The sequence below is a fragment of the Ochotona curzoniae genome, unplaced genomic scaffold, assembly GCF_017591425.1.
Source record: "Ochotona curzoniae isolate NIBS_2020 unplaced genomic scaffold, NIBS_Ocur_1.0 scaffold_1852, whole genome shotgun sequence".
Taxonomy (NCBI): Eukaryota; Metazoa; Chordata; class Mammalia; order Lagomorpha; family Ochotonidae; genus Ochotona; species Ochotona curzoniae.
The window spans coordinates 8,288,231-8,301,970 of record NW_024467087.1 but is presented as its reverse complement, the minus strand read 5'-3'; the positions used below and the strand labels follow the sequence as shown (position 1 = coordinate 8,301,970).

At 46.5% G+C, this 13,740-nt stretch overlaps 1 protein-coding gene across 2 annotated transcripts in view; it reads right to left on the bottom strand.

Moving 5' to 3' along the window:
* Positions 1 to 4,376, bottom strand: part of FGF13 (fibroblast growth factor 13) — a 492,935-nt gene extending 488,559 nt beyond the window's left edge. Inside the window, exons 1-2 of one of the 2 annotated variants that reach the window (XM_040999498.1) lie at positions 4,249 to 4,376; positions 3,393 to 3,602 (exon numbers count right to left, since the gene is read on the bottom strand). In XM_040999498.1, coding sequence (XP_040855432.1) covers positions 3,393 to 3,441 — 49 coding nt within the window. In that variant the 5' untranslated portion in view covers positions 3,442 to 3,602; positions 4,249 to 4,376. The remainder of the gene's footprint in view (positions 1 to 3,392; positions 3,603 to 4,248) is intronic. The other variant, XM_040999500.1, reaches the window with a different exon arrangement.
* Positions 4,377 to 13,740: the final 9,364 nt, after the last annotated feature.

Sequence of the window (13,740 nt, the reverse complement as noted above, 5' to 3'; positions counted from 1 at the left end):
GGGATGGGGGGCGCGGAAATCCCACTTTAAACACGTAGCTACAAACCAAACAACAGATTTAAAGTTTGAGAATTGCTATGACTTTTAGTCAATCCAAAACAGATTTGGTTTTTATCTGTAATAGGTTGCAAGTTTTCTGATACCAGGGAAATTGTTGCAACAAACCAGACACAGCCTCAACTGAGTGCTTTTCCAACAAAAGACTGCTGAAAGATTTGATGTGACAAGGCAGAGGAGAGTGAGTCAAAGCTAAGTGAATATCTGCTTGAACAAACAAATATTATGCTTTCTTCTTCCCCGAAATGGAAACAAATCCTCCAGTTCAGGAGTTATACGACCCAAACTCCATACACACCTGCCAGTTTGAAAGTTTATGCAACATATGAATGAACACACAAAAGGCAACTGGATACACAAGAGGCCTCTTTCATAGTTTTCATCAGAATAAAGATTCAGTTCCCGTTCCAAACAGAATAGTCTATCCTACCTAGCTACATTGTTGAAAAGTTTACCAGGAAGATCGTCATTCGTCACTACTCTTAACTTCAATGAGTCGAAGAAAATGTCACTTAAAGATGCAGTAATGTATATGTTCCTAAAGCCATAGTTCATTCAGCAACACACTGGAATGTACCGATTATGCGTGTTTGAAAACCCCCAAAACACTGTAATACACAATCATCTTCCATGTAGTAATGACAGGTTGTGCGAATGAGCCCCAACTGATGGGGTGGGAGGCTGGATTTAAATAAGCAGCAGGCTCAGAAAACAGATTGGGAAATTCAAACTGTTACTACATTATTTGACTTGCTTCAATCATTTGTCACACCATTGTTGAAGGCTAAATGTGTGCACATTCAAAATCTCTATTAAATGTTTGGTAACACAGCTTTCTGTGTTACAATATGCTAATTAATTTCTTAGCTTAAAAAAGCAAACAGAACTGACCAATATATCGAAAATTTGTAAATAATCAAACCACTTATAAATACGGTCAATACAAAAAAAATCGGTTAAAAAGATAAGTGGACTTGGTATGTTTCATTTCCAACATCAAAAGCAGGCTTTCAAATCTGGTCACATAAGATTTCGTATCCTTCAAAGGAGGAGGGCCTGATGACTGCCCCACTTCACCATGCTGACAGCACTCTAAACTCAAGAACCAACAAAAGCCAGAAATGACAATCTTGTTCTTAGTATCTGCAATCTCACCACCTCCTCTCATGCAGAAAGTAAGCTGTCCTCTTGAAAGTTGCTTTCCACAGTCACCTTGCTCTAAGAACAGCCAGGTGCTATGCACGCAGCTACGGAAGGGTACGCAGTTTCAACGGTGACAATTCAAAGAAACATTTCAACAATGCCTACTGAAAATCATCATTACTGAGTTACAGAAACCTGCCATATCCAGATTATTCATCTATTTTGGACACTTGATATTCTTCAAACAGCAACTTTTTTTTTCTGAAAATAACTTTGCTTCGGCATTTCCCAAAGGTAGTCTGAAAGAAACCTCAAGTAATAACTTGATGGAAATCAGAAAGCAAAGTTCCAGAATCAAACTGGACGTATTCCCAGAAATAGAAAGGGTTGGTGCTAAAATATTGGATTGTATTTACTTGTTTAGGCTCTATGCGGAAGACAAAGCCTTTTAACGACCCTTTATCCTATGAAGATATGTTCTAGACTTTCCACAATAAAGAAAGCCTGAGAACGTACAGCAGCAGTTCCGCTTTGCCAAGTTACTCTTTCTAATTCATCAGTGCAGCTCAAACAGCCAACCAGGATGCCTGGGTTAAGGGGAGTTCAATCCTGGCCTTGTGCCAGACCATTGATAACACTGACCCTCAGCACACAAGATCTAACTCCCCACAAACCCCACCAGCCTTTCCTCAAACCCCTTTGCCCACAGAAAGAGTTTCACTCAGAAACAAGGACAAGGGCCCTGAGCTGAAGAGTTTGACAACTTTGAGCGGGGGAGGGCTGCCGCTGCCCTAGGATCTCCCGGAGGAAGCAAGCCCTGAGAGGTGGGGACAGGAGAGCAGGATGAGATGAGAAAAAGGAATAAAGAAGTGGGAGGGAAAGGGGCCTGAAGACTCAGGAACTGAGCTGGGGCTCCCCCACTGCAGTCGCACTTCTGCAGCGTGGACACGCCGTGGGGCGCTGCAGTTGGCTGCGTGGGTCCCTCAGGGCCACTCCAGCCCAGGCCACTTGAGCGTCTGCTCTGCAGCCATTTCGGACACTTGCGCCTAAGGCACCTGCCATTCCCCCACTGCTCTTCCTCACGCCCTCTCAGTGCCTGTCCCCTCACCCAGGTCTCCAAGGCTCTTCTCTCCAGTTTACATTCTGGAGCTTAGGGGGACCTCAGCCAAGCCAGGCAGGACAGGCGGGTGCGTGTGTGCTCATCTGTGTGTAGTGAAGATGGGGGAGCTCCTTATTCTGCGAGTTCTCCCCAGCCTGGTCCCGCTCCACTCTGCCTCCCCATCAGCTGGTGGGAGGCACAGGCCGAGAGGCGCACCAAGTGTGTGTTGGGGGGCCGGGAGGGGTGCACTGGAGGCCAGGCGCCTCAGGCCAGCTGGCTGAACCCCAAGGAGTGGAGGGAGGAGACCGCCCCCTCCCACGGAGGCCCACTCCCACCGGGCACTGGTGGCAAGGGGACAGGCGCCTTTGTTCTCCGGGGTATGGCTAGGCTGCGCTGCTGAGGCGCAGCGCGGGCGGGCGGCGCCCAAGCCGACTGCTCACTTTTGCACTCGGTGTGTCTCAAGGTGCAAGCTCCAGCCTTCCCAGGGGGTAGGACAGGTAGTGAGTTGGGAGTAGAGGGTGTGTGGGGGTGGAAGGAGCCTGTATGGGGGGAGGGGTTCAGCATCTCGGCCAGGCTCTTTGTTTGCATTGGGGGCGGGGAGAGGGGGCTGAAGGTGGGCTTCAGCTCGGGTTCTGAGAATGGGGCAGATTCCCGAGTAAGTCACCATGTTGCCCCCGCGCAGCACACGTATGTACAGTCGCTCAAACACACACACACACACACACGCACATGCACACACAGACACTCGCACAGACAGGCAGGCGGCCGGGAGCAGGCGGCGCGGTTCCTGGCGCTCCAAGCTGCAGCAGCTTCGTCTGCCCGCAGCGCTGCCACCGCGCGTCCAGAGGGGCAGCGGAGGAGGCTGGAGGCCCCCCACGGGGGACAGTTCCCCGCGAGGAAGGAGGAAAAAAAAAAAGCGGCACAAACCCAGACCCCGCAGCGGCCCCGCCCCCTCCCCTGGCTCGCCCGGGTTCACAGAGGTCACGGGCAGCTTAGGCTCGGGGTGGGGGCAGGGAGAGCGCGCACGCGACAGGGCGAGGGAAACCGAGAGAAGGGAGGCGGGCGGACTCGGCGGGCGGACGGGCGGGCTTACCCTTAGAAGCATCTTTCTCCTCTTTGGGCTTGGTCACCTTTCCACTCATAGATCCCAGCTTGCTTGACAGGGTTCGCCCAGGAGAATGAAGTCCTCGCCGAGCGGATAGGACTTGGGAGAGCGCTTAGGGCGGCAAGTGGTGAGCGCGAGCTCCCCTCGGTGTGGCTCGGGGCCAAATCCGCTTTTCCCCACCGCTGTCGCCGCCGCTGCCTACGAGAGAGTGGGGAGGAAAGGAGAGGGGTGAAGGAGGAGCCGCCGCCACCGCCGCCGTCGCCGCCACCGCCGCAGCCACCGCGAGCCCGGGCGGCCGGCCGCGGGAGGAGCTGCTCCCCGCGCTCCAGAAGTGCAGAGACAAAGCGGCGGGGCTGGTCCTCCGCGCCCCGCGCCCGCCGAGACGCGCGCCCGGGACTCCCCGGCTCCGCCGCTGGCCTGCCCGGGCTCGGCGCAAAGCGCTCGCCGGGCCAGCGCGGGCCACCGCAGGAGTTGCTCGGGTGTGCTAACCCGCGCACCGGCGGGCTGCTTACCCCGCCTCTCGCAAGCGGCTGCGGGGCCGCCAACTCAATCAGAATAAACCACCCCCCCAGGAAGATTTAAAAAAAAAATTTCAAAACAAAGACGAAAATATTCACTTAAAAATAACGAGCCTCCCAGAAAAGGGAATGTTTGCACATGTGATGAGCAACGTGTGAGCCTGTTACACCGCAGAACCGCGCAGCTTCTCGCCCACGGGGAACAGGCAGGGGAGGTTCGTCTCCTTCTGTCTATCTAATTATCGCATTTCGGGGTCCCATGCGTTGGTCCAAAGGGGGGGCCCAAGTTGCTCGCGAGAGGAGGAGCTGGAACCGACGGCCCTTACCTGCTGTCTGTCTCCCTACACTCACACCCCCTCGGAGACGGCCCGCTCCCTCGTTTGCGCTCTCCTTCCAAAGAATTCCCTGGTCCCAGAGAGCGACGCACGGACCCCGCGGCGCCTTCTATATACACGCCAAGGTGCGGGCACGCGGGGGGCGGGGGCCGGCGAGGGCGGGGCGCCACTCAGCCGCCTGGCGGCTGTAGTAAAAGGAGAGCTCGGCAGGGGCGCCGACGTCAGCCGCCTGCTGGCCAGATCCCGGCGAGCCCGGCAGAGTGCGGGCAAGCGTGTCAGCCGGGCGGCCCCCGAAGCCTCCGGACCCGTAGGGCCCGCGGGCGCTGCCCGGGTGGGCACTCGCTGTTGGCAGCCGAGATCCAAGTCGGGCGGCCCCCTGGGCCCCGTACTCCTTCTGTTCTCAGCTCGCGCCCGGTTGGCTGTGCTGCCCCGGCCCGCGCTGGTAACCACCTACACTTCTGGGACTCCGCCGTTGGCACCTGCCTGCACCGAGCCATGGACTCTCGGTCCGAGACTCGGCGACTCTTCGTCTCTGGCCAATTGCCCAAAATTGAAACAGCTGCATTCTCAGGAGGAGAGAAGGGCGCGCTGCTCTCCGGGTGTCACTAGGGCAGAGAGTGAACCTAACCACAGAGGACTGCCACCTTCCACCCCCACCCGCAACCCCACACGTAGGCCCCTCGCTGTGCTTGGTAAACTAAAGGCAGGAGTACCCAAAGCCTGCCTGGGATGTTCAAGCCCAGGAAAACAGGCTGATCGGAGACATGGGACAAGTGCTGGAGAGGAATTAAATAGGGTCGACTTGTCGCCTGGGGCATGCTTCTGACACCAATCCCCCCGGGAACGTGCCTTGAAAATTAAAACTAGAAAGAAAATTAGAAATGATTCCGGGAGGGGGGAAGGGAGAAGGGGGCATAGGTAAATAAGTTAACAGAAAAAGTCAATGGAGAGAATGGGGGAGGAGAAGAGGAAACTCAGGAATAGCCCCAGGGGCTGTCCGGGGCCGGCCTTTTGAGACCCTGCTGATCCCCGGAAGCCTGAGGCTTATTTGGAGCAAGGTGGTCACTGTCATAATTTGGCATTTAGAGCCGCCCACTAATCCAACCAAAGACTTCAGCCTGGCTATGCAGATGCAGAAAACCCCACTCGCTCCCTAATTCGGTTTCGTTAATAGTATTAAACCGGGCGAAGAAATCATATAGATGGATTAGTCCTGCCGCATCGCAGGCGGTAACTCAATTATGAGAGCCTGCTGTGGCTTTCAAGATCAGAAGTGTGCCCCGCCCCTGCTGCCAGCCCGGGGCTAAAGGTCACCAACCCTCTAAACTCAATTTGCAGCCTCCATCCTCAGTCTGGGAGGAACCCGAGGTCTGCTTTGCTTGTAAATAATATCTAATAATCTGGAGCTTGATGACACAATGTGATTACCCCGGCCAAGGTTAGACCATTAATTAATATCAGTAGTCCAGGAAGGACAGAATTTCTCTTCAAATGACCGGAATTCAAAAGAGATGGAGGCTTGGCTGGATTTAGAGGAAAGGGCCAGAGGAAAGAGGGTGAAGAGTTCCTAAATAATTTGCATGCAAAGGTAATTACGGCCAATTTACTGCCCAGCTTTATGCCAAGCAGTGAATTGAAAGCTTTATTTACATCATGACCTCTTCCTCACATTCAGACCTAGGAAGCTTGCTACTGTTGTGATTTCCGCTTTACAAGGGAGAACGGTGACGCTCAGATAGGTTAAGTAATTTTCCCCGAGGTTGCACAGCTGCTAGTTGCTGGACCCTGAGTAACAAAATGGGCAGCCAGCATAGGAAGGCAGGCAAATCTGTCTTGAAAACCCTTGTTTTCTCCATTGCACTACATGAACAACGTGCAGAGCAGTCTCTTAAAGATAGGGAAAGGCACATTTTCAGCAGACCTGTCAATCTTGAGTTCGCAAGTCTTTTCAATCATCCTTAACAAATGTGATAAATCAATCAATCTCTCTCTCTCTCTCTCTCTCTCTCTCTCTCTCTCTCTCTCTCTCTCTAAGTATACCTATACCTTTTCCTTTGTCCACAACTTCCCAATTAGTAGAAAGATCATTTTTTGAAAGATCTCTGTCTTTTGGATGCTGAGCGTGGTACTTTATTCTGGGTGTCGATATTTTCCTATCACATGATTTATACGCAAGTTCTCTGCACAAATTACAGGTAAGACCTGCCTCTCTTCACACTGCCCACCCCACGCATGACAGACACAGGTATCCCCCAGCTGATGACAGGCATCTGTTCCTTAAAGAACTATACTGGTGAACACATGGATAAACCTAGGATCATTAACATGCATTAACATGGTTGGGGTGACTTGAGGCAATAGGTGCCTGAGAATAGCAGTGGAGTCTGTTCATAAATTCAAACAACTGAAATGTAGTCTTTCTTCCTTGTAAAGCCCCCGAAAATAACCAGAAGTAAAAGGAAATAGACAACTCAAAAGCATGACACTGGCATATGTCCATATGGACACAAATAACTGACTTCATGTGAGCATGTGTGCCAAGATCAGAAGTGATAAACGTTTAAGTGCTAAGACAAGCATTCTCATTGCAACAAAACTTCTGAACACCCTGCCTGAGAGGTCAAAGCTACTCTGATTTGTGAAAGGAAAAGAATCATTCCTCTCTTCAAATTGCCATTTGATGTTTAATACAAATGGAATATTTTGATACCAGCTCAGAGAAAGGCAAGACCCAATGACTAGTCTCTTGCTGGTCAAGCTTCCTGGAAACATAGAATGTGAGTCAACAGGAAGAAGATCTAGCATCTGTGTGTGTAATTGATTAGGACTGCTTTTTCCTCCACTAAAGGAACCCCACACTTCCTCTTCCCATCTAGAGCCATCCTCTCCATCCATTGCTGAGAAAGTACCCTCTGCTGTCAAACTAGCAATTTTTACTATCTGGTAATTGGGCTTGTCTCCGATTTGTGAGAATGGTGAAATGAGTCCCATCTTGCCTCCCTGAAAGAGAATCCTACATATCTGCCAAAATATGGGGTACAGGTATTACTCTGTAGAGTCAAGTAAGTTAATGCTGAATTGAAGCGTTGTTTTTTTTTTTTTTTTCTAAATCAAAACTTGTTATTACCATGCCTCTAAAGAGAGATGGGCTGTTTTCCAGAGCAAGGGCAGGGGCTTGAGTCTTTGGCAATAAGTTCTGAGAGTTGCTTTCTTGGCCCTGTCATCACCCTGGCATCTATTTCCTGACAGTCTCCAAAGGCCTCAAGACTCCAGCCTGTGAATTTCAGGTTTGCTCATTGTCCTGCAGTCTGAGCAATATTTCTGGACAAGAGGCCATGTGGTTCCATTGTCTTTGCTAGAGGATAAGGTTGAAGCTAGTGAGGGAATGGAACACACACACACACACACACTTAAGGCTTTGCCCTGGAAGTGTGGACTGCCTGGGTATAACGACTTTGCTATGAGGCATCACCACCAAGTGACAAGACTACTTCTCATTGGACAGAGCACATTTTTCTTTTGTGAAAACATGGTAGAAAGCCATTTCTGAAGGCGGCACGCTGGCAAAGCTGTACTTCCAGCCAGGATGCTTGAGCTGCAGAAAGCCCCGCTCGGCCAAGATCTGGGAATTGCAAATGAGTTTCATATTGAAGCTCACAGTTCACCAATTTGAAGTTTCAGAATCAAAACTGAAGACATTAAATGGCATGCATTTCTCATTCAAACCCTGTAGTAGTTTTCTACATCATGATTTAACGTGGATTTCTCTCAGAATCAGATGAGTTGGACTTCTGTAGTGTTACATTCCAAAGACAGCCACTTGGTAGCTCCCAAACATTGTTGCTAAGTGGGGGACTCTCTTCCAGAGTGGCTGGCCTTGCAATGGCTTCACCATGGAAGTGACGGTAGGAATGATGTACTGTTAATTTTAGACTGGGTTATAAAAGGCCATGTGACATCTACCTAGCTCTCTCGGGACATTTGTTCTTGGGAAAGTCAGCTGCCATGCATGAAGTTTACCCACCTTGAAAACATCATACTGGAGAGTTCATATCTAGGCTCTCCAGCTGAAAGTGCTAGCTGAGCCCTAGACAACAGCCAGTGTTGCTTGCCAGCTAAGCAGGAGATCAACCTTACTTGTCCAGCTAAGTCAGAACTCCAGATAACTGAAGCCCCAAACTTGCATATGACTGCAGCCAGTGAAAAACCACCTGGTGAAGTTGTTCAGAAATTTTTGCTTCCTGAAACCAGAGGCAAAATTAAACTGTTGTCCATAGCTAATAAGTTTTGAGGTAACATGTTGTATAGCAATGGTAGCAAAAATAATGACCACAAATTCTTCTAATCCTGGAGCCACCCTAATGTCTAATATTGTTCTGTTTGAATTCAGAATTGTTTGGTGCCCTACTTTTACCAACGGGATGTGGCAGAAGTGATGTATCAGTTCGGCAGTTCGGGAAAAGGCATTTAAGAAACTTGAGTTCTATTTTCTCTCTGGGTGAACCCAACCACCATGTAAAAAAATCAGGTACCTATGTTACAAAAAAAAAAATGCCCAAGTTGGTCGAATCCTACTGATGGCAAGGATCAAGGTTCCTGACATACGACCCCAGCCAGCTCCCAGCTACACAGAGAGCCCTTATATTGCAGGAAACACAAACCAGCAATTCCTGCTGCACCCTGTGCAAATTGTTCAGATATGTTATTTTTAAGCCACTTGACTTGGTGTGGAGGGCACTTTGTTACATAGCATTAAATAAGTAAAATGAGAGTCCAGACATCTCTGTTCCCTTAGTCTACTATAGGCAACAACTGGAGTTTAGAGTGAGGGAAAGTTATGAGAGACAAGTCAATGATTGTTTCTGATAACACTAAGACTTTTCTAATCTACAACAAGCAGTTGCATGACCTTCTGTCTCCCATAAAATTGAACATCTGGACCACTATTATTTAATGTTGGGATGCCTGTCAGTAACAAACATCTTTAAATATTTTGTCACTTCCTTCTCCAGTGAAGGAGGAAACAATAAGCCAGTGCCTATTCAGTGATTCAGTCTCACTCTGAAACAATGAATATCACTGGGCAGCACCAGCTCTATACCCACAAACCTATCATTACATCACATTAGGAATCTTTCATGTCAAAGCCGAGTGGGTAATCAAAGTTGGCCTTTTCTCACAGAAATGCTTCTCGCTTTCTCTAAATCCGAAGCAGAGGATCCAGCCATCATTTCCCCCAGTAGATAGCATGCACAAGACCTTAACCTACGTCAGTTTGCAGAAAATTTTCATATCTTACTCTTGCCTTGATTCCAGTAAGAGAAAATAGTTCATGCGAGCCATTTTAATTTTTAAAATATTTTTGGATATATTAGTAAATTGTTAGCAAAGTTGCACTTGCCTATATTTTACCTTCTCGCAACACAATTATAAGAGCCATGTGAAACTTTCTAAGACTAATTCCAGTGCCTATCCCATGATATAACATAATGGTTTGTGCATGAAACACAATAAATATCATCATTATGTCATTACCAAAGTGTCATTAACTTGCTGCATTTGTTGACTGTACTAAGTAACTAGATTATGCTATTTTTCTATTCAGTCAGCGTTTAGAGCTTGCATACAAATTCAGGCATCCTAAAGGCCCATGTGTTAAGGCTTGGTTCCTAAAGTCTTATGTTAGTGGTTAATGAGTTAATGTTAATAGTTGAAAATGTAAGGGTAGAGGCTTGTTGTAATTATGGTGTTTGTGAGATGGGCCTAATTGGAGGTCCTAGGTCCTGGAGGGTATAACTTTGGAAGTCGTTCTCATGCAAGGATTGGTTATAACCCTGAGTCAGTGCAGTTCCTTTCTCTCTCTCTCTCTCTCTCTCTCTCTCTCTCTCTCTCTCTCTCTCTCTCTCTTTCTCTCTCTCTCTCTCTCTTCTTCCTGGCTTACCCTATGATTCTGTCTGTATGAGTGCTATGCCATCCTCATCTTCTTGCCTCACCAAGGGGCTGAACCAATAGGTCCATCTAGTCTTAAGTGTCAAAACTGAGCCAAAATAAACCTCTAACCTACATAAATCCCTGCTCTTCCCATGATGGGTCATGGCATATTTTGTAAATATTAAGGACTAACAAGTACTTTGTCTACAGCTTTCCAAGAGATAAAGTGAAAGTAGAGGTCTCAGGGCTTACTGAACTTTCATTATTTATTTATTTATTTAGGGCTTTCATTAATGTATAGTTAATATCTGACACTTCCTATGGCAGACATAGAGGAGGGCTCGCCGGATTCCCCTTCCAAGTAAGGCTTACTGCACAGCCAAGGGGAGAGAGGTGCGTGTTCGGGCTCTAGCTCTCAGCTCCATTGGAGTTGTCCTCACTGCAGAACTGTTTCAGCTGTGGTTGGACTCCCTTATGGGCACCAATTTGTGTCCCAGCTGCTACACTTTCCATCCAGCTCACTTATAATGGCTTGAGCAACCAGGAGAAAATGACCCAAATGTTTGAACCCACACCACCCATTTGGCAGATCCAGATGAAGCTCCTGGTTTCGCCAGGGATCAGCACTGGTTTATTGTGATCATCTTAAGAGTAAGTCAGTGGAAAGAAGATCGATCTGTCTCTCTCTCTCTCTCTCTCTGCTGCTGCTATCTCTGTGTGCATATTGCCCCCTCTCTTTCTGTAACTATGACTTTCAAATACATAAATCAATAAAAAATAATAAGCTGCATTTCTAACAATGAAACACTAACATCTGTACCCACCTTCCCTTAATACTCTAACCCAGTTGGTGTGATTATTTCCGGGCAAATGGTTAAAGTGAATTGACTCATCACAATGTTGTCACAACTAAACCTACCACAACCACTGTGGCTAATTATGGCTTTTCTCTGAGACAACTCCCTATTCATGGGTTTTTTTGTTTCCTGCTTCTGGATTCCTTCATTCTTCTCTTCATTTCACTTTTCTCAACACTACCTCTGATGCCATTTCCTTTTTCTTGTTCTCATTCCCTTTCCTAATACAAGCATGACTGATCCTACTACATTCTTTCATATATTTATTCCATTCTACTACATAAAACACACTCCCTCTTCCCTACATCACCCAGACTACAAAATAAGGACTTACTTTTGTCTGTTTCGGAAGATAGCAACTCAGATTAATGATAAAAGATAATGACAGCAAAAGAGAAGCCCCTTGAAAAGGCCCCACCTGCTATGGAATGAGAAAAAAAAAAACAAGAGCATCATTTTGCTTTTCAGTAGGCATGCAGCAGAAGCATTGTCAAGGCATCAAGACTAATGATCAAAAACAAGGAGGCAATTACTATATAGATGCTTTATATAAACTGTCATTCCATTTTTTCAGTGTCTCAACCATTAAATATTATCACACAGATAATGAAAAGAGCCAAGAAATGGCAATTGATGTGCTTAGGCTTGTACAACACTTGAACAGCATTCTCAGAATTTGCACTCAGTTCTTTCTGTTTTAGAAGCTGATGCTCTTTGTATTGCTAACTGCCAACCTTGTGAAGTGCGTTCTGGAAGAATCCACAAATAGTGTGTGATGTTCTAGCTTTGCTGACAGTGGAGAGAGCATTTCTGAGAACTCCATACAAACAGGTCTTCTACAAAGGATTCCTTAGCCACATCCATAATCCTGTACTGCTATTCTTTGTGCTTAAAACTGGGATTTAATACTGGATCATCTGTTGCCAGCTCACCTACTACTACCATTCTGCTTGACAAAGGAACCTAGATTTCCTCAAAGCCCCTTCCCTGTATGGGTCAGGGTTAGAGATGACCACTGGGAGAAGTACATTTGAGACTTGAAGGATCATATGAAGCAAAAGCCACTTTTCTCAGGGGAATGCAGCAATATGACTGCATAGAACTGTCTGTGAGCAGCCACTAACTTACAGCCTTACACAGCTAGACCTGGAGACTTCTCAGAATTCCCAAACTTTAGTTTCTTCACCTCCTCCAAAGCCTCCGGTTCAGGTCATCAGGGATATTTATCTAATACTGCAATATGAATCATATGTAATTTCATCTTCCTAACTTCCTACTTTCTATTAGTCTATCTTTTTAATATGATGCAACCCTTATCACTGTAATATGTCAATGACCCTATTTTCATGACTGTGGCCAAAATGATATAGGAACATCACCACCAGCCCTGTGTTGCACTAAAGTCACTCCTGGGAATATATTGTACCTATAGTCAAATAAAGGTCATTTTCCTTCTTCTTTAGAAATTACAAAATTGTATCTTCTCTAGGCAGGTAAGAACGGTTTAGCTCCCATCCCCATCTCCTCAGCTGTTGAAATCAATGGATAAGAGCTGGCTGTGAGTAAGGTGGACATGTTGTGGAAGCCTCAGTAGAAAGAAGTGTTGTCAGACTTTGTCCCTTGAGTATTAAGCAAGACCTGAATCCGGCACCTGAAAGCGGCACAAGAGATCAGAAAAACAGTATCAGCTTTGTGTTCCTAATCTCCTAGACCTTTAAGAGGTGAAGAAGGAATGAAGAACAGATTCGGGTAGTGAAGATCTGAGCTTCCTTCAGGTCCTTAGCTTCTCAGAACTCAAAGGCATAATACTACATGGGCACTTGCCTCTACCATAAGCTGGCCTCAGGAGGCTGACAATAAAATATCTTATAATCATTTGTGTGGATAAAGCAATCAGAGAAATGTCAATCAAACATTGATAGCAACAAATAAATAAACTGGTAGAGGGGGACATACTAGTGATAACTTGAAAACCAACAACATACAAAATAGGAGTATATAAGGAGAAATACGTTTAATATAAAACTTAAATGACATGAGTGTGCATGCTTGGTACAGACATTAGAATGACACTCGGGATACAAGCATTCTGAATCAGAGTGCATAGGTTGGGGTTCTGGCTTTCTCCCAATTCCATTTTTCTGCTAATTCATATCCTGGGAAGCAGAGGAGATGGCTTGGGAACTTGTATTCCTGCCAGCCACATGAGAGTCCTAGATTGATTTCCAAGCTCCTGCTTTACCGTGGTCCAGCCCTGGCTATCATAGGCATTAGGCAAGTGTATCAGCAGATGCAAGATGGCCCTCTCTCTAACAAAATTAAAATTAATTGATTTAAAAATAGGCTTCCTGGAACTTCAGATATGGTGTTTCCAAAAACAATACGTAGATGAGACAGAATGATCATGACTAATACTCAAAATACTGCCCTGGAAGATAAAGCAGAAGAACCACTAAGCACAAAGGCAAGGAGAGGTCCTGAAGTTTATATACCTCCTAGGGTGAGAACAGGGAAGAAACAGAGGGAAGGCAGTAATTTTTACAATTGCTTTATATGTATATATGTATATATATACAATTGTAAAATATGCTTTATATATAAATATGCTTTAAAATATTGTAAGATATATATGCTTTTCTGAGCATAACAGCTATCAAATTTAAATAAATAATTTAAAATATGCAAAGCAACTGAT